Below are 19,929 nucleotides of genomic sequence, written 5' to 3' on the forward strand. Positions count from 1 at the left end.
ATTGAGACTAGAACTACATCTCTTTAAGTCCTAGACTAGTGATTTTGTTTTACCAAGATGAATAACAAGTTAACCTTTCATACTTTGAGAAACATGAAGGATTTAATAAGTTTCAGGTGACAGTCCTATTTATTACGTGGTTTTTAAAACACTGATGTACACTTGAAACCAATTACTATGGAACCTACCCCCCAAATGCAGGCTTGCTCTTGTGTTCCTACCTATACCAAATGCCTTGCCGTGTCTGATCACTTCATACTTTTCTTATGGTATATTTTAAGGTATACACAAAAAAAGATGATGAAATGGGATAATTTCCTTACTAAACAAAATCAACAACAAAATAGAGCCTTGTCCAAAAGTGAGAGTAAATCAATGCTATATGATTTATCAGTATAAACCAGTATAAATGGGCCATGGTGGCAATGGACCAGAATAGTATAGACCACATGGATGTTTTGAAACAAAGCCATATTCTTCCCTTCATTTTATATTTATCCTGGATTAGAAATTTATTTAGTAATTAAGTAGGTAACAGACCACTAGACTGCAGCATCTAATGAGTAGTTGGCACTTCTGGATAATACCTTTATACTCTCTGATACTGAAATGTCATAAAATTGCCCTAAATAGAGTGAGAAGTAACTTCAGTATAACAAAACAAGAGTTCATTTGCTTTTTTGGGCCTGGTAGATTTTTCCAATGTCATTTTATAGAACTAGTTAGTGCTGCTTTATTTTCTTTTATTTAAAAAATTCCTTGCTAAAATAATAGCATATTTTAATGAAAATATTCATTGACAAAAAAATTCCTGTGTCCTATCTTGCTTTCTAGGGAGTGGTTATATCTGTTGTCACATGAAATGTTGAATCCTTACTATGGCCTCTTCCAGTATTCAAGAGATGATATCTATACCTTGCAGATCAATCCTGATTCTGCGGTTAATCCGGTAAGATTGGTGGTTATGATGATGTGAATTAACTTGTGACCTATAATGCTTTTCATTTGAAATGTCAGTGTAGTTTAGGATTACTGTCCTTGTCCTAGTCACAACCTACCTAGCAAGTCCTCTTTTAGAAAATTTTCTCAAGTAAACGATTATGGATATATGCAGTAATTTGTGCACAGGGATGAAAACTGCATCATTTAAAGTAGCCCTAATTGGAAGCAACATCATTGTCCATAGGAGAGGGATTGAATAAATTATGATATGAAGCAAAATTACATTAACGGTTAAGAGCATAGGGTCTGGAATTAGAAAAACATGAGATCATATATCCTGGTCCTGTTACTTACTAGCTTTATGATTAAGCCTCAATTTTATCATTGTTAATAATAATAAACATAGTTCGAACCTCAGAAGGGTTGTGACAATTAAGTGGGACCCTGCACAGTAGGTATTCAGCATAGTGATGTACATTGTTCACCCTATTATATATTATTTAAGCACTCAGCAGAAGTTAGTAGCTGTTAATTAATCTGTTGTTTTTATATTATGTCTATTAGCTTTCCATACAAGGGCATACTATATAGCCACGAAAATGACACTGTGGGACAGTAGTTAATGACAAAGTGTTCATGATATATTAAGTGAAAAGAAAGTTACAAAATAAGATGATACAATTTTGGTAAATACATATATGTGTAAACCAGCATAATACTGACGGGGGTTATCTCCAGGTATTAGATTAAGGGTGATTTTTTGTTTTTGCTTGTCTATTTTCTAAATATTTTCTTAAAAAAACAAAACAAAACAATAAACACCTATTTTCAAGATAAAAGGGAGGGTTAAAGATGAGCTTAAAGATTACTTATTAACTAGAGAAGTAAAAAAAAATTTAAAATGCCAATAACTAACAGTTTATCATGAAAGACCAGATATATCCAAACATGGTAGAAATGTTAGGTTCATTGCAGAGAAATTTTATAAAGGGAAGATTTTTAGGTGAAGGCTCTGCTTGGGGAGCCCATTACTGTCACTGTATTAATAATAGCTTATGTTTGTTGAATGTTTACCATATGCCCATCCAGTGCCATGAGCATCATCATCTCATTTTACTCCTTGCAGAGACCTGTTTGAGATACTGTTATTACCCTCCTTTTTCCAGATGTGGAAAATGAGTCCTATAGGAGTGAAGTAATTTACCCAAATATGCATGGCTAGTAACTGGCAGAATTAGGGCTCTGGTCCAAGTTAGACATGAAATCTGTGCTCTTAAATCTATGGTGTTCTGAAGTTCAGAATATGGTTAGGCCAAGGAAATAGGGAGGTTTAATATTGAAAGCTTTTTTTCCACAACAGAGTCAGGATTGTAAAGGGCTCAGCAGGTAACAAAAGGAGAGGAAGAGTAATCTGAGTGGTTTCATGAAGCTACAGTGGGGAATGTAATTTGGACTTAATTTCTAAAGATAATTTTTACAAAGTGACTGTACTCTCTGGGAGAAGCTTGTCCCTGGTGTAATATTTTAGCAATGGAGAGAACTTTGAACATGCCCTACAGAAACTCTCCCTATTGATAATTGACCTTTGATATGACAGCCTTTTCCACTTAAATAAATTGTAGAGTATAAATTGATACTTATAAAAAAGATGAATGCTGCTTAATTTTTATTAAAAATTCCCTGCATGTGTCTAACTTGAGTATTTATATAAACTTTTCTCGATTTCAGGAACATTTATCATATTTCCACTTTGTTGGACGAATAATGGGAATGGCTGTGTTTCATGGACATTATATTGATGGTGGTTTCACATTGCCTTTTTATAAACAGTTGCTTGGGAAGTCAATTACTTTGGATGACATGGAGTTAGTTGATCCAGATCTTCATAACAGTTTGGTGTGGATACTGTATGTATGGAGTCTTGTATCTGCTCATTATAGTTAGAATCTGAGCCTTAAAAAAATATACATGTTTCAAAATGGATGTACTTTTTAAAAAAAAAATGATGCACAGAGAATATTGAGATTATTTGAGTGTTAGGACTTCACTCTTTCTGCTGCTTTCCTGTGTAGTTCAGATTCCTAAAAGTTAGTGCTACTACTTTAAAAAGGAAAAAAATAGTATATTCTGTTTTAAAAAGTAGCACATGCAATGATTTCCTCAGCATGATACAAGTGCTGTTCCAATCCTGCATGTGTGAGAATAGGGAATTCCTGTTGAAGTAGTGATTGTAGAAACCATACTTTGGAAAGGGTATCTGTAAGATTCAGTTCTGTTTTGTCAGAGGTCATTTGTTTATGAATATACATTGGCCATACTTACAAAAGTGGCTTTCTCACGGGACACTCAGGCGTTTGGTTGCATGGGGGTACGCAGATTCAAACAGAGCTTCTTACTTAAAAGCCAAACATAATTGAAGTTTTCCCTATGTAAAGCCCAGCTTTGGCCAGGGGGCTTTGTCATTACTCAGGAAGTGAAATGTTTCTTGAGGTATGGTAGCACAAGGACTAGCAAAAGGAATCTGATCTTGTATTTGTCATGTCATAAAACTATCTTAGTTTTATCTGTCTTACCAGTTAAGACATCTATAGGATCCGTATTTTAGATTTTCCAGTTAAATATCTTTCTCTTTTTTCCTTTCTAAAAGTGAGAATGATATTACAGGTGTTTTGGACCATACTTTCTGTGTCGAACATAATGCATATGGTGAAATTATTCAGCATGAACTTAAACCAAATGGCAAGAGTATCCCTGTTACTGAAGAAAATAAAAAAGAATATGTCAGGTAAATACTTTTATGTTCACAAGACTGAGAATTTTTTTTTTTTTTTTAAAGATTTTTATTTATTTGTTTAACACAGAGAGAGAGAGCACAAGTAGGCAGAGCAGCAGAGAGAGGGAGAGGGAGAAGCAGGCTGTCCGCCGAGCAGGGAGACTGGAGCCCGATGCGGGGCTCGATCCCAGGACCCCGGGACCATGACCTGAGCCGAAGGCAGCCGCTCAACGACTGAGCCACCCGGGCGCCCCTGAGAATTGTTTTGATGCTCTAGAATGGCAGTACTGAAAAACACTGAAGTATTTAAGTCGTGTTACTTACTGCTACAAAATAGGCTTCTGTAGAATTTAGTGGCTTTAATTTTATTTTTTTCTCACAATTCTGTGGGTCAGTAATTTGGATAGAGAATAGTAGGGAGAGCATACCGCTCCTCCATGTGGTGTCAGCTGGGACTGACAACAGGATGGCATCTCACTCAGCTGGGATGGCTCAGATGGCGGGGGGCTGGCTGGAATGGCCCCTGGGTCACCATCTGGGGTCCAGTTCTCATTGTTGCTTGGGCTCCCTGGTTATCCCCATGTGGTATCTGAGGCCTCCCGGAATTCTCCCCATGGCCTCTCTCTTCCCAGCAAGACAGCCGGACTTCCTGTGGGCCAGCACACAAGCAGGAGTTGTCAGACCTTTTTAGGCCTGAGCCTGGGACCGGCCAGATCACCCCTGCAGCGTTCTTTCTGGTAAAGCAAGTCCCAAGCCAGCCCAGGCTCGGTGTGGACGAGCGGCTGCACAAAGACACGGACACCGGGAGACGGTGCGTGGGGCTGGTCATAGCGTAGCTGCTGCAGCCAGCCGTACGGGCTGCTGCCATGTGCTGTGTGACCAGCACCCTCCCCGTCGTGGGTGTAAGCGGTACATACAAGAAAACGTTCTTCAGATTTCCTACAATCACCTGATGATTGAGAAATTTCGAAGTAGGGTTAGATCATTTGGCCTATGGTAACTAAAGTTCTTTTTTTTTTCTTTTTAAAGATTTTATTTATTTATTCATGAGAGACAGAGAGGCAGAGGGAGAAGCAGGCTCCCAAGGAGCAGGGAGCCCGATGAGGGACTCGATCCCAGGACCCTGAGATCATGACCTGAGCCGAAGGCAGACGCTTAGCCGTCTGAGCCACCAGGCGCCCCACTAAAGTTCTTTTAAACATAAAACTGTGGCAGTCCAGTGTAGGTGTTTGAACTTGATCACATGAACACAGAAATGTGCACGCTGTACTTTTTGGAGTAGATTATATCCCAAGTCTTACTGGCTTAATTGTCCTGGTTGACACGCGAGGCCCATCCGTCTCACAGATTGTTCATGGGAGTGAGCACTGGAATAGCATTTTTGGAAAGCAGTTTGATAACAGCTATCAAAATGAAAATGCATATGCCTTTCAACCAGCAGCCCTGTTTTTAGGAATCTGTTCTATAGAAACCCATGTAGTTAAAGAAATATAAATATGGATGTTCACTTAAACTACCTGTAAAAACAACTGAAAACTGATGAGATGTTTTTAGAGGAGAACGATTTACATATATACATTGAACAGAATGTTATATGGATGTTTAAAAGAAAGAGACTATATAAGTTGTCAGAGTTAAAAAAGTTTTAGGGGCACCAGGCTGGCTCAGTCGGAAGAACATGTGATTCTTTATCTTGGGATCATGAGTTCGAGACCCACATTGGGTGTAGAGATTACTAAAAAAAATTAGTAAACCTTTCTTTTTTAAAGGTAGGTTTTAGGGGCACCTGGGTGACTCACTTGGTTAAGTGTCTGCCTTCAGCTCAGGTCATGATCCCGCGGTCCTGGAATCGAGTCCCCATAGGACTCTGTTCAGTGGGGAGCCTGCTTCTCCCTCTCCCTCTGCCTGCCTCTGTGTGTGTGTGTGTGTCAAATAAATAAAAATCTTTCAAAAAAAAAAAAAAGGGCAAATGTTAGGAATTATATGGGAACAAAGTCTATGTTGTTGTTTTATAATTATCTGGAAGATGTCCAGGAGGACTATATACCAAATAAAGTGTATGGCTGGCATGAGGGAGTACTGGTGCTGGGCCTGAAAGTAGACAGGGAGAAGGGGGGTAATAGAATGGACTATCTAGCATGGACTACTCAGTTCCTAGACTCAGTAATGTTTTCAGCACACAGTCATGTCTCCTACCAGACACAGTTTTGAGAGAAAAAAGTTACAGAGGGGTGCCTGATCAGCTGCCTTCAGCTCAGGTCATGATCCCAGGGTCCTGGGATCAAGCCCCACGTCAGGCTCCCTTCTCAGGGAGCCTGCTTCTCCCTCTCCCTCTGCTGCTCCCCCTGCTTGTGCTTGCTCGCTCTCTCTGGCTCTGTCCTTTCTCAAATAAATAAATAAAATCTTAAAAAAAAAAAGTTACAGAGAAAAACTTTTGTAAAGATGTGCAGTTTTGCTGTCCTCTTAAGCAAACAAAAATGAGGTCTGGCAAAGGATCTAATGTTAAGTAACTTCTTAGAGTAGAGATTGGTTTCCCCACGTTTGGAAGAGGAAGTGTTGACATATTTGGAAAGTGAATAGTTCTGAGATTTTTGAAGTGGAGAAGTTTTCCCAGGTAGATCGAATTGCCTTTTAAAAAAATCTGTTATAAGTCCAAGTCAAAAATGTAAATAAAACTCCACGTTAGATGTAGTTTGGTGTACTTTTTGTTGGTAACATTACATCTTCCAGGTTCTTTTTAAAACCTCCAGGGAACAATGAGTAATCAAAAAGTGTTTACTATTGGCTTTTACTGTTCTCATTCTGGATATGAAGAGACTCTTTACCTCCTCCTTCCCTGCATACCACCTCCAAAATATAAACAAAACACCCAACATGTTCAGATTATACTTTGAAGTGAAACCAGAAAAATAGTTTGGTTGAATGTCAGCCTCTTTTTTCTGATTGGTGGCATGCATGCTAGAAGTTCAGAAAGAAGTTTTCTCCAGATTTTAACTTCAGACCCATCTAATCTCTAGCTGCCTTCCAGTTTACTAGGAATTTCTCTGATTTGCAGAGTTGCTTTATTCATACTGCTTTTGTTAGTGGAAGGTCACCACTTTTTAATTTACAGTGAACCACCTCACAGCTCAGGGTCCAGCACCCTCAGGAATCTGAGGTTCTTTAGGCTGTGGCCTAATTTTTTTTAGGATTTTATTTATTTATTTGAGAGAGAGAGAGCATAGGGGTGGTTGGAGATGGGCAGAGGAGGAGGGACAGGAAGAAGAAAGAATCCCAAGCAAACTCTGTGCTCAGTGCGGAGCCCGAGGTGGGGCTTAATCTCATAACCATGAGGTCATGACCTGAGCTGAAACCAGAGTCAGACCCTTAACCCACTGAGCCACCCAGGCATCCCAGACTGTAGACTAAATTCTTAATGCTAGGTGCTTATAAAGTATAATGTTGCTAAAGTAGAGATTCATAATAGTTACCAAATCTGAATATATTTGATCATATGAAACCCCTGCCCAATGTTTACAGGCTCTATGTGAACTGGAGATTTTTACGAGGCATTGAGGCGCAATTCCTGGCTCTGCAGAAAGGATTTAATGAAGTAATTCCACAGCATCTGCTGAAGACATTTGATGAGAAGGAGCTAGAGGTCGGTGTTATTAATGTCCTGACATCATTTAGTGTCACGAGGAAAGGTTGGGAATTTTCTGTTTTAGAGGAAAGTCATATTGCTGGTGCTTTTGAAGTTTTATGGTGCAATGCTATGAGAATTCCTATTCACAGGAAAAGTCTTTCCTGCTTTGGAAAAGCCTTTCATGCTTTGGAATTTCTACAAGTAAGCCATCTCTTTTATATTGTGAACACTCTTAGTTTTCAATACTATCCTTTCTTGTTTTCATGTCTTATGTGTACATGTTGTTTTCTATTCCCTAATTAAGTGGTTATTTTTTTTTAAAGTCTTCATTATTTTTATTGCCCCACTACCCAACAGAATATGATTTTGACCTTCCCCTTTTATTTTTTATTTATTTTATTTTATTATGTTTATGTTAGTCACCATACATTACATCATTAGTTTTTGATGTAGTGTTCCATGATTCATTGTTTGTGTATAACAAAGTGGTTATTGATTTAATTAAGTTTCATTACTTAGTCTCCACCATATTGAAATTTATTTGAATTAAAAGCCTAGGTTCAGTTGGATTTACACTAAGCTTTGCAAGAAAGCATTTAATGGACAAGATCATAGAGAAATAATTAAAACACTTAGGATGGGGCGCCTGAGTGGCTCAGTCGTTAGGCGTCTGCCTTCGGCTCAGGTCATGATCCCAGGGTCCTGGGATCGAGCCCCGCATCGGGCTCCCTGCTCGGTGGGAGGCCTGCTTCTCCCTCTCCCACTCCCCCTGCTTGTGTTCCCTCTCTCGCTGTCTCTCTCTCTCTGTCAAATAAGTAAAATTAAAAAAAAAAATAAAATGGAACACTTAGGATAAACTGTAAATATATTTCCTCTCTTTGGAAATATTTATTACTAACAGTAGCAGTAACAAACAACCATTTTTTTGGTGGTTGTTTTCTTTTAAAAGCTGGTCGTTAAAGCACCTTTAGTCTGGTTTTATAATTAAGACCTTTAAACAAATACATCTGAATTTCCACTGAGCTACTTTGAAAAACAATGAGGTTTTATAGAGGCCCCAAATTTAATTTATTCTACTGGAGGCCCCAAATTTAATTAGTGGCTAGGAATAGCATAAATATTTGAAATCTACAAATAAATGTAAAACACGATTTTATTCATTAACGTCAGTGTCCTTTCTTTTTTAAAAAAATATTTATTGGGGCACCTGCGTGGCTCAGCTGGTTAAGTGTCTGCCTTCTGCTCAGGTCATGATCTTGGGGTCCTGGGATGGAGTCCTGCAGCGGGCTCCCTGCTCAGCAGGGAGTCTGCTTCTCCTTCTCCCTCTGTCCCTTCCACTCCCCTGCTTGTGCTCACTCTCTCTCTCAAATGAATAAATAAAATCTTTAAAAAAAAATTAAGTAATCTCTACACCCAGCATGGGACTTGAACTCACAACCCCATGATCGAGAGTCACATGCTCTTCCAGCTGAGCCAGCCAGATGCCCCTTCAGTGCGTTTCTAACTAAATCTGTTAACAGACCTGTTAGTGAATCCAAACAGCTTGGTTTGACTCAGTACCATCCCCCATTCCTTTTGTGCTTGAACTATTCAGTAGTGAAATGGCCAGAGGAAGCGGTCAGGAGGAGGCAGAAAACACAGCAGGAATGGCAATAACGCTGAAATGCAGTGCATTTTCATCTGTTCATAAAACGAGTGAGGAATTTGGCCGTATAATTACCACTCCTCTGAAGAAAAGAGGAGATATCTTTTGTGTTAGTAATACTTCTGTAATCCTATTTGGATAACCACCTCCCTGTTTAGTGTGGCTATGATTTAGTACTCTTTCCAGAACCCTGTCGAAGCTTTGGTGGAGATTTTATTCAGTAGGGTTAGGGTTTATTTTACATAGTTTCTATTGGTAATGAAATTAAACTTTTTATTAAAAAAGGCATAATTTCTTTTAGTGTTATATGGGATTAATAGAACTAATTATAAAATGTGGGATTTGCAAGTTACATCATGCTTTACACTACACACGGTTATAATTCACGGTTATCGACACTTGCCTGAGATGAGTTAGTCTTGGAGGCTCAGGAGACGTATCCGTGGTATCCCAGTGATTTTGACGCGGCTCGTGTGTGCTGCCCGTGCAGAAGGATGTCCAGCAGAGCTCTCTGTCCTGTATTTCGTACTTTGCTATAACTTAAAGATCAAACAGATTGTTCTCACTTGTTCAGTACCTGTTTCTTGCACAGGATGGAGTGAGGTAGGCGTTACTCCAGTATTACAGCAGGGGAAACTGCTGGCCAAGGGAGTGGACCGAATTGCCCACATCCCAAAGCTAGTAAGTGTTGAAGCTCAATATGATGCAGGTATTAAGGCAGGCACATACGAACTGTATTTACTCTGAGTAATTTTCTGTCCATTAAACAGAAATTTAGAATTCTGTGAATATATGGGACTTTCATCCTGTCATGTTCACCACAGTGGTGGTTCTCAGACCCTGGGTAGGGAGCCTGCAGTATGTAAGTCCATGGAGCCTTTGAAATACAGATCCCTCCTATCAGCCTAGACTCACAGAATCAGGATCTCTGAACATGGGACCTGACGATGTGTCTGTTTTGAAAAAGCTTTCTAGATGATTCCGACGTGTACCTTTGATTACGAACCGTCATATGAGAGCCAACACTACAAATCTAAAGTTCTGTCTGAGGGATTTGGGGCCTAACTTGGATTTCCATTGGCTCATTATTTGTGCAATATTTTAACAGCTCATTATCTGTGGACTCGGAAAGATAGATGTTAATGACTGGAAGGTAAACACCCGGTTAAAACACTGCACACCAGATAGCAATGTCGTCAAGTGGTTCTGGAAGGCTGTGGAGTTTTTTGATGAGGAGCGAAGAGCGCGGTTACTTCAGTTTGTGACGGGATCATCTAGAGTGCCGCTGCAGGGCTTCAAAGCTCTACAAGGTAGGACCCAGGCGGCCTCAGAGGCCTGGGGGCCAGGGCAGCGCCGTTTGGTTAATACAGTTTCCAAACCGGGGGCTTCGTTCTCTTTCGTATCTGGGACTCTCCCAGCCGGATACCTTCATGTCCTTCCTTTGTGCGCCTCCCAAGAGCCCTGTCCGCCGGGGTCCCCTGTGCTTGTAACGAGGGCCGCACGCTCCAGGCTGTTGGTCACGACGCTCTGCCTTTTCTGGTCACCTCGCTTTTAGCCTGGGCTGCACGTTCCCGCAAGGGAAGCCCGCCTGCTTCCGCCTTCACACCCCGACCTGGCAAAACGCGCACCCACTTGGGACGCCTCCCCCCTCTGCCGTTTTCTTCTTTCAGTGGAGAGGGGCAGCGTGCGTTTGTGGCAGCCGTTTGTGTGGCCCGCGCGCTTTCCTTGCGGCATGGCGTCAGACCATTTGTTTTGTTCTGCGGCGTAGCTGTTGACCTAGGGGGTGAGTTGGTAATATCGCCAGGGACCGTGGGGCCTCCCGGGTGGCCGCTGCTTCCTTCCCTCCGAGGCCGTGGCTGAGGCGCGCACAGCCCGACTAGCGACTAGCACAGGACCCGGCGCCTTGTCCGCGGCGCCCGTGGCAGGCATCACGGGGAGCGCGGCCCTTGAGCTGTGCTTACGTTCCGCATTTGGAGAACTCACTAGCGGACTACCCAGATGTGTAAAGTGACGCTGTACTTCTACGGACACTTTGATGGAGGGTCTTTGTGCCGTGGACTGCTAATCTTTCGCTGTCGGCCAAGCTTGAGGCGTGAAAGCTGAATTTGCACTTAGGTGGTTATCTTTTTGAATGTGTGTATATGTATTTGACCTTGGATTTGTCCATTTACTTTTCTTCTCGTGCTTTTGGCACATCAGTTTTTTTATAGAAGACAGAACTTGGCAAAGGATTTCTAATCCTGGACTTTTTCTCAAGTTGAAACGCTAGCATATTAAGGAATCCAGTGTTACCCAAGGTCAATTCCAGTTTTCAAAATCCAGATTCTTTTCCTCCTGCCCTTGGCAGCTGGTAGTGGAGTCACCAGGATCCCCATCTTTAGGCCCCGTGGTTTATGTACCAGTTTTTTTCTAAGATTCCGGAGACTAATACAGTGACATGACCCACACTGACTTCTTCGGCAGGTGCTGCGGGCCCACGACTCTTCACCATTCACCAGATTGACGCCTGCACCAACAACCTGCCCAAAGCCCACACTTGGTGAGTTCTTTTTGGAGCTTCGCCCCTTCATTCCATGTCCATAGGTGTCAGTTTTAAACCAATTTGATGTTTCGTTTGCTGTTCTTATTACTAAAAGGACCTCTAAAAGGAATAAGCCACTTTTAAGTGATGTAAGATTATTCAGAAATTGGTAGGAAAGCCTGAAAGTGGCACGTCTCTGCTTTAGAGAAATAACAACTTCTAATTTTATGTGTGTCATGAAAAGTGATGTGCCTGAATTAGTATAATATTACACTTGCTAGGCTAGGCCAGTTTGCTTATTCTCAGTGAACTCTGTCCATCTGATTTGCTTATTTACAGCTTCAATCGAATAGACATTCCGCCCTATGAAAGCTATGAAAAGTTATATGAAAAGCTGCTAACAGCCATTGAAGAAACATGTGGGTTTGCTGTGGAATGACAGACTTCAAGGATTTCCCCAGGACTCTATTTATACCCTGACCGCCAGCCTCCTTTCAGCAAAGTTTCGCGGAATGCGGAAATACAGGAAAATGCCCGCCCCCCCCCCCTTAAGAATTTTTCTAGGACACTGTGAGGGGAAAGGACAATTTTGAAATTCCTTTTCAAGGAAAAAAAAAGAGGTCTTTATGCTTTGCCATGAGGCCATACTCAGCTGCTATTTAAAATTAATATCTTGAACCTAAAGAATGCTGACTTTTCCTACATTTCCAGAGTTAGGCAGTATTCTACACTTAAAGACTACTACTATTTTTATAAAAGGTAATCTATTCAAATCGCTCCACAGATTTCAAGTCTCTCAAACATCAAGACACCTTCAGCAGTCGGTACACATCACATTTCATTTTGATTGAATACATGATCTTGAACAGCTCCTGTACTTGCTCTTTGTAAAAAAAAAAAAAAAAAAGAAAAAAAAAGAAATAAAATTATTTTGAATTATTCTACCTTTGTAAACAATTGGCTAAAGGAATCATTATCTTTAAAAAAAATTAAGCCATTTACACATTTAATTACATTTTTCTCTAGCAAAACATTGTATTTTAAAAGCATTATATGTTTCAACCTAGACTAAGTGAGTCTTTTGTATATTTTTCAAGTACGAACTTCCTGGAATACAGCCACATGATTTTGGTTGTCAGATTCCTAATGCAACCATTTAGTCTAAACTTAGCTTATTGATACAGTCAGATGCATTCAGGGGCTCCTTGTTTTTAAGAGACTTTTTAAAAAAAATCCTAATTTTTTATCTTGAATCAATATGATCAGGTATTTTGGATTTACTTCTCATCTTAAATGGAAACATACTGCATTTTTATAGCTCCTCAGATCGTGTGGTTGGGATGGGATTTTCATTCTTTTGCTGGGTCAGCTTATCTTTAATATATATAATACTATTTCTGTAAACCAAAGTCTCCTATGACAAGTGCACCTAATTTATATTTTAATTACGGTTTAACTTTCTATCAAGTAAACTACCCAGAATCTTTGTTTAGCTGCTCATGAGCTAAAATTATAACAAAGGAAAAATTTTATTCAGGCAGCTTAGAAAATCCTGTTTTTACCTAATAAAATGAAGGTGGGGTAGGGGGTGGGGTAGGACAGGGGGTAGGATTACTGAAGAAATAGTGATTCTAAATCTCTGGTATAAATTACTTTATAACTGAAGAATTCATTTTGGAGGTAAGGGAATCCCAGTTCCCTTGGTGTTGATCAGCATCTGATTTTGAAATATCCAGATTTAGCTTTCAAGGTGTGTGGCATGTTGCATAATCCAGAAGGCAACCAAAATTCCGGAGTTAGGGATTGAAAAACTCTGAAATCATGGATGGATTTTTAAATTCAGCTGTCAGAAATCTGCACTATATATATATATATTTTTTTTTTTTCTTACACCGATGTGAATCAAGAGGGGCAAATTTTGATGATAGCTCTGTTGAAATTTTGCAGCTTAATTATCAAGTGAATAGGTCCTCTTTGTGTTCTTCCGTTTGATGGATTGGTTTTCAGTCTGTGTTCATGAGCCAAGGGGTTCCTCAGAGGTGCCTCAGAAGTAATGGTCTAAGGGAGGAGGGACAGAAAGGGAGAGGAAAGGCCTAGCTGGTATTTGAGCAGGAGCCTCTAACTACCCCCCCCCACCCCCTTTACCAGAGCAGCTCCCAATTTCTCTCTTGTGTGTTTTGGAATTCCAAGTAAGCTTCCATGGGGTGGGAGGTTGGGGGAGGGGATATAAAAGAAGTGGAAATTTTGCTGTTTAAAAAAGTTGAGAACTACGTGTGTAGTTTCTGAGTATTCGAATTTATTTCATTCAGCCAAATTGGACTGCTACATGCAAGCTAGTCATAGTCATACCGTGCAGTGGTAAATGTGCTTCTGCTGACCTTCTCCTTCCCAGACACCTTGTGTTTTCCTGCCGCATTCTCAGTACTACCTAAGAACATCTTGAAACGTGCCGAAAAGGTTTCTGAACTATTTGATTATCAGCTTTCCGCTTTCCCGCTAGTACCATATTGGTTGCAGGTTCGTCTCTTTTGTATTATATTAAAGCACTAGTGCAGTGTAATCGTGCCTACTCGTAGAACCTTCCAGAAAGTGAGTACATGATGAACACTTTAGAGATGTCCTAACTGACGGATGCAGTAATGAATGCGACTATCATAGTGTACAATAAAGCAGGCTAATACCATTGCTTTTGAGTGCCTTTTTAACTTTATAATAATGACTTAATAGAGCTTTAAAAGAAATCTACCCTAACAGTCTGTGGTATCACCAACACGATTTAGAAAGACATGATTAGATTTCATTTTCAAAATTATGTTCCCTGATGACTTCCAAACAGGTGCTAAGCAAACAAAACCCCCACCGTGTCATTGAATCTGGGACTTGCACCTCATGTGTAATGTGAATATTTATTTCCACATGTCCCTCTTAGCTGGGTTTTTTCTAATCCCTCCCTCCAGTCGTGTTATTTCAGATACGTGACGTCACGTTTCCATACACCGCCTCTCCACCATGAACGCTTAATCACGAACAGTGATTATTTGTAGAGCTCATACGCAGGACAGAGGTGAGTTCTGTTTCAGAGGGTCTGATTTGTTGGTGTAAAGAGTTTTTAAACAGTGCTGTGTACATTTTGTTTTGCACATAGTTTGTTGCCCTGACGGGGTTTTATTTTTACTTTTCTTTTTTTCAATTGTTAGCATTTACGGTTCAGAGCACAGAATTCCTTCCTTTTAAGTACAATGTAATTCGCTTTATTTTACAACACTAAGTCCGCTTTGAACTTCCAGGGCGTTGAACTGGTTGCATTGTTGGGAGTTAGAGACGATTCTCGTCGTCTGTCTGTCGTTTGCTAGAGCGGCTCCCCCCGCGCTTCTGTGTTTAAGCGGCAGCGCGCGGTCCGTGGGCGCCGTGTGGGGCCGGACGTTCTTCGGTTCGGGTGATGATTGTACCAGATGCTGAGTTGTTTTCTTTCTAGATGTAATTAGTTCACTTGATGTAATATTCTTCTTTCCCTCAAACTGACTTTAAAAGCAAAGTTTTATCATTTTCATTGTATTTGTATTTATTACAGAGTGTTTTAGCTTTGATATGCTTTGTACTTTCACTCAGTTGTTACATGAGCTTTATCAATAACATCTGTATAAATGGTTTTTAAAAGTTAACCGTGTATGTGCCCGTGCCCAGCTGAGCAATAAAATGAATGCTGTTTGCACCGTCACAGCATCACAGTTTTTAAGGAATATTGAGTTTATAATGAATCGTTTTGATAAAACTCCGTGATTGGCTTTGTGGAGAGTGACAGCCGGCGAGCCACCGAGTGAGAAGGTTACGAAGATTCACGTGCCTGCCTCAGTTGTTGCCTCAGGGAGGCCCCCCCCCCCCATCCCGGGGCCGAGCAGATTGATTGGCTTGATTGGCTGCCGTGCTCGGCAGGGGGAGGCTGTGTGGGGATGGATTTCGGAGGCTGCTCCGGAATGAATGACAGTGGATAGCGGATGAAAGTCCAGCTGAGTATACGGGTCGAGAAAGGAGTGGCTCCGAGGTTTCTTCATCCAGAGCACAGGCTGTGTCGGTCCCCTGCGGCACAGGCCGCACAGAAAGGACTGTCGGGGAAGCGCAGGGAGGTGGGAGGGCGATAGTAAAGCCCAGAGGAGGGGCGTCCTTTTTGAAATTTTTTGCTTGTTTAAAACATTGCCATGTTCACTGGTTATTATCTAAAATTTGTAGTGTTAGTATAGTAAGGATTTTAGTGTTTTTATACTCTATGAATTACCCAAAAGTTTGATTTGATATGTTTTTCTGCTGTGCGGCGACCTGGAAGGTTTGTCTCTTCGTTATAATGAGGGTTAACCTTGGTACCCACTGCATTTATTTGTCTCGTATATCCCAGATGCTTACAGTTAGGATACATACAACAGAACAAGAGCCTTGTAACAGCATAGAGGTAATTATATGGGAAAAAGGATTACATTCCTACATTAACACTCTTAGCAAACCGGACAAGCCAGGTTTTAATTTTTTAAAGATTTAAAATTTTTTTTTAAAGATTTATTAGAGGGAGCATGGAGGGGAGGGGCAGAGGGAGAGGTATAAAGAATCCCGAGCAGACTCCATACTGAGTGTGGATCCCAGTGCGGGGCTTGACCTCATGATCCTGAGATCACAACCTAAGCCAAAACCAAGAGTTGGGTGCTTAACTGACTGTGCCACCCAGGCACCCCAAGATTTTTTATTTTTAAGTAAGCTCTACACCCAACATGGAACTCGAACTTAAAATTCCAAGATCGAGAGTCTCATGCTCTTCTGAGCCTGCCAGGCACCCCAAGGGTTAAATCTTTTTTTTTTCTTAGTATTTTTATTTTTTAAAGTAATCTCTGTACCCAATGTGGGGCTCAAATTCACAACCTGGAAATCAAGTCACGTGTTCTACAGACTGAGCCAGTGCCCTGACGAGCCAGATTTTAAAGTTACATTTTATCAGGTCTTTGCCCTATGACTTGTTCATTCAACAAATAACCTGTGCTCCTACTGTGTGTCAGGCTCTGTACTAGTTGCCAGGGATATAGCTTCTTCCTTGTGTTTGTGTTCATTATACAGTTGGCTACATTGCCAAGGTGATACGCTCAACTCTTGCTGATCAGCATACTTTCGTGGATATTTGGGCTGTGATTTATCTGGGTTAACAGTCTGTGAGCTGTAAACCCCACTTCTGTCTCCCTTGAAGTGTTTTGTAAGTGGAGAAAGTGGAGAGGCAGCTGTAGCAGTCCATGGGGTGGGTGAGGGACCCTTCTCAGATATTTCTCCTGCCCCACCCGGATGTTCACAGTGTTCTGACTTTTAGCACAGGAACTGGGCCTGAAGATGGAGACACACATCAGATTCAACCTTGCAGACCACTCACTCCTCCCGGACGTGATGGCATGGCAAGAAGGTGGAGAACCATCGAGACCAGAAGGGAAAAGTTCTTTTTAAAAATGGAGGTATAACTGACATATTGTTTCAGTTGTACAACTTAATGATTTGGTATGTGCAGATGCTGCAGATTGATCACCACAGTAAGGTCTAGTGTAACATACATCATATATATGTTACAACTTTTTTTCTTGTGATGAGAACTTTTAAGATCTACTGTATTAGCAACTCTATCAAATATGCAATACAGTATGAACTGCAGACACCAAGCTGTACCTTACATCCCTGTGACTTATAACTGGAAGTTTGTACCTTTTGATCCCTTTCACCCATTCCCCCAGCCCCTCACCTCTGGCAACTGTAAACCTTTTTTCTGTATCTATGAGCTCCATTTTGTTTTTAGATTCCACATGTGAGGTAATGGTATTTGTCTTTCTCTGACATACTTCACTTAGCACAACACCCTTATGGGTTTTTTTTGTTTGTTTTTACTTCCCTTTTTTTTTAATGGCTGAATAATACAGCATTGTATATAAACACCATGTTTTCTTATGGACACTTAAGTTTCCATATCTTGGCTATTGTAAATAATGCTGCAATGAACATGGGGGTGCATATATCTTTTCCAGTTAGTGTTTTCATTTTCTTCAGATAAATACTCAGAAGTGGAATTGCTGAGACATAATAGTAATTCTTTAAAAAAATTTTTTTTAAAGATTTTTTTTTTGGGGGCACCTGGGTGGCTCAGTTGGTTAAGCGACTGCCTTCGGCTCAGGTCATGATCCTGGAGTCCCGGGATCGAGTCCCACATCGGGCTCCCTGCTGAGCAGGGGGTCTGCTTCTCCCTCTGCCCTCTTCCCTCTCGTGCTGTCTCTCATTCTCTCTCTCTCAAATAAATAAATAAAATCTTTAAAAAAAAAAAAAAAGATTTTTTTTTTAAAGACTTATTTTAGCGAGCAAGCTGGGGAGGGACAGAGGAAGAGAGAGAAATCCTCAAGCAGACTCCCCACTGAGCACAGAGCCCCACGTGGGTCTCAATTCCAGGACCCTGAGATCATACCGGAGCTGAAACCAAGTCAGACACTTCACTGAGCCACCCAGGTCCACCATCTACATTTAATTTTTTGAGGAACCTCCATATTGTTTTCCACTGTGATTGCCCCAACTTACATTCCCACAAACAATGCACAAGGGGTTCCCTTTTATCCACATCCTCCCAACACTTCTTTTTGATAATAGCCATTCTAACAGGTGTGAGGTGGTTTTGATTCACATTTCCCTGATGATTAGTGATGTTGAGCACCTTTTCATGTACCTGTTGGCCCTTTGTGTGTCATCTTTGGAAAAATGTCTATTCAGTTCCTCTGCCCTTTTTTTAATTGGATAGGTTTCTTTTTGCTATTGAGTTGTAGGAATGTTTTGTTTTTTTTTTTGAGATGGGGAGAGGTGGGGAGGGGGCGGAGGGAGGGAGGGAGAGAATCTTAAGCAGGCTCCACGCCCAGCACAGAGCCTGACACGGAGCTCGATCTCACAACCCTGAGTTATGACCTGAGCTAAAATCAAGAGTTGGATGCTTAACCAACTGAGCCACCCAGGTGTCCCAAGGTATATGAATTCTTAATGTATTTTGGATATTGACCCCTTTATAGTATCTCATTTGCTAATATTTTATCCCCACTTGATAGGTTACCTTTTCATTTTGTTGATGGTTTCCTTTGTTATGCAGAAGCTTTTTAGTTTGATGTAGTCCCTCCCACTCGTTATTTTTACTTTTGGTATCAAATCCAAAAAATCATCACTAAGACCAATGTCAAGGAACTTACCACCTATGCTTTCTTCTAGCTTTATGGTCCCAGGTCTTATGTTCAAGTTTTTAATCCTTTGGAGTTAATTTTTGTGTATAAGATAATGGTTCAGTGTCATCTTTCACATGTGGATGTCCTGTTTTCCCAACACCATTTGTTGAAGAGACTGTCCTTTTTCCTATTGTATATTCTTGGCTCATTTGTTGTAAATTGACCACATGTGTGTGGGTTTATTTCTGGGCTCTCTATTCTGTTCCACTGATCTGTTTCTATGCCAATACCATACTGTTTTGATTATTGTCATACAGTTTGAAATCAGGCAGCATGATGCTTATAGCTTTGTTCTTCAGAGGGCAAAGCTTTATTTTTAAATTTTCTTCCGTATTTTTATATTCTAGTTAACATACAGTGTGATACTGGTTTCAGTAAAATTTAGTGATTCCTCACACATAACACCCAGTGCTCATCATACAAGTGCCCTCCTTAATACCCTCCACCCATTTAGCCCATCCCCCCACCTGCCTCCCCTCCAGCAACCCTCAGTTTGTTCTCTATCTTTAAGAGTCTCTTATGGCTTGGGCGCCTGGGTGGCTCAGTTGGTTGGGCGACTGCCTTCGGCTCAGGTCATGATCCTGGAGTCCCGGGATCGAGTCCCGCATCGGGCTCCCTGCTCGGCAGGGAGTCTGCTTCTCCCTCTGACCTTCCTCCCTCTCATGCTCTCTGTCTCTCATTCTCTCTCTCAAATAAATAAATAAATAAAATCTTTAAAAAAAAAAAAAGAGTCTCTTATTCTCTGGAGGGCAAAGTTTTAAAGGCAGTTTAATGTTTTTTTAAGACCAGAAGAAATTGGTCATAGCAATCAAATGAGCTGGGTAATATAGTCTGAACGGCTTGAAATGCTAGATGAAACATGTTCATATGCTCCATGCTACTCTCTACATGCCCTAACGGGAGCATCTCTTCTCCCCTTCAGTTTGTCCCTGGTGCCCTGTGCCACTCTCTGGCTTTGATCAGCAAAGTCCCCATATCCTCAACTGCTCTTGGCCTTTACTAAAGCTGAAGCCTCCCTTCCCATGGAAGGTGCCACACCCTGCTGGGTTTTTGGTTCCTCCCATCCCCCCGCCCCGTTACTCCTCCATACCAGAAAGAGGGTCGGTGTACTTGTTTATTACTCCAAGTCCAATGTGCAAGCACAAGTGCTCCTTA

General features: G+C 41.0%; 2 protein-coding genes across 4 annotated transcripts in view; one reads left to right on the forward strand and one right to left on the reverse strand.

The window, feature by feature from the left end:
* SMURF2 (SMAD specific E3 ubiquitin protein ligase 2) overlaps nucleotides 1–15,246 on the forward strand; it is a 60,099-nt gene extending 44,853 nt beyond the window's left edge. Inside the window, exons 12-18 of one of the 3 annotated variants that reach the window (XM_035026255.1) lie at nucleotides 835–949; nucleotides 2,671–2,849; nucleotides 3,590–3,727; nucleotides 7,235–7,355; nucleotides 10,094–10,295; nucleotides 11,449–11,524; nucleotides 11,846–15,246. In XM_035026255.1, coding sequence (XP_034882146.1) covers nucleotides 835–949; nucleotides 2,671–2,849; nucleotides 3,590–3,727; nucleotides 7,235–7,355; nucleotides 10,094–10,295; nucleotides 11,449–11,524; nucleotides 11,846–11,945 — 931 coding nt within the window. In that variant the 3' untranslated portion in view covers nucleotides 11,946–15,246. Of the gene's footprint in view, nucleotides 1–834; nucleotides 950–2,670; nucleotides 2,850–3,589; nucleotides 3,728–7,234; nucleotides 7,356–10,093; nucleotides 11,421–11,448; nucleotides 11,525–11,845 lie in introns of those variants that run through there. The other 2 variants (XR_004683097.1, XM_035026253.1) reach the window with 2 other exon arrangements.
* CEP95 (centrosomal protein 95) overlaps nucleotides 12,308–19,929 on the reverse strand; it is a 45,317-nt gene continuing 37,695 nt past the window's right edge. Inside the window, exon 20 of the mRNA XM_035026251.1 lies at nucleotides 12,308–12,389. Within this exon, the coding sequence (XP_034882142.1) occupies nucleotides 12,345–12,389 (45 nt within the window). The 3' untranslated portion in view covers nucleotides 12,308–12,344. The remainder of the gene's footprint in view (nucleotides 12,390–19,929) is intronic.

This window comes from Mirounga leonina, unplaced genomic scaffold, assembly GCF_011800145.1.
Source record: "Mirounga leonina isolate KUSES-001 unplaced genomic scaffold, KU_Mleo_1.0 Mir_197, whole genome shotgun sequence".
NCBI lineage: Eukaryota > Metazoa > Chordata > Mammalia > Carnivora > Phocidae > Mirounga > Mirounga leonina.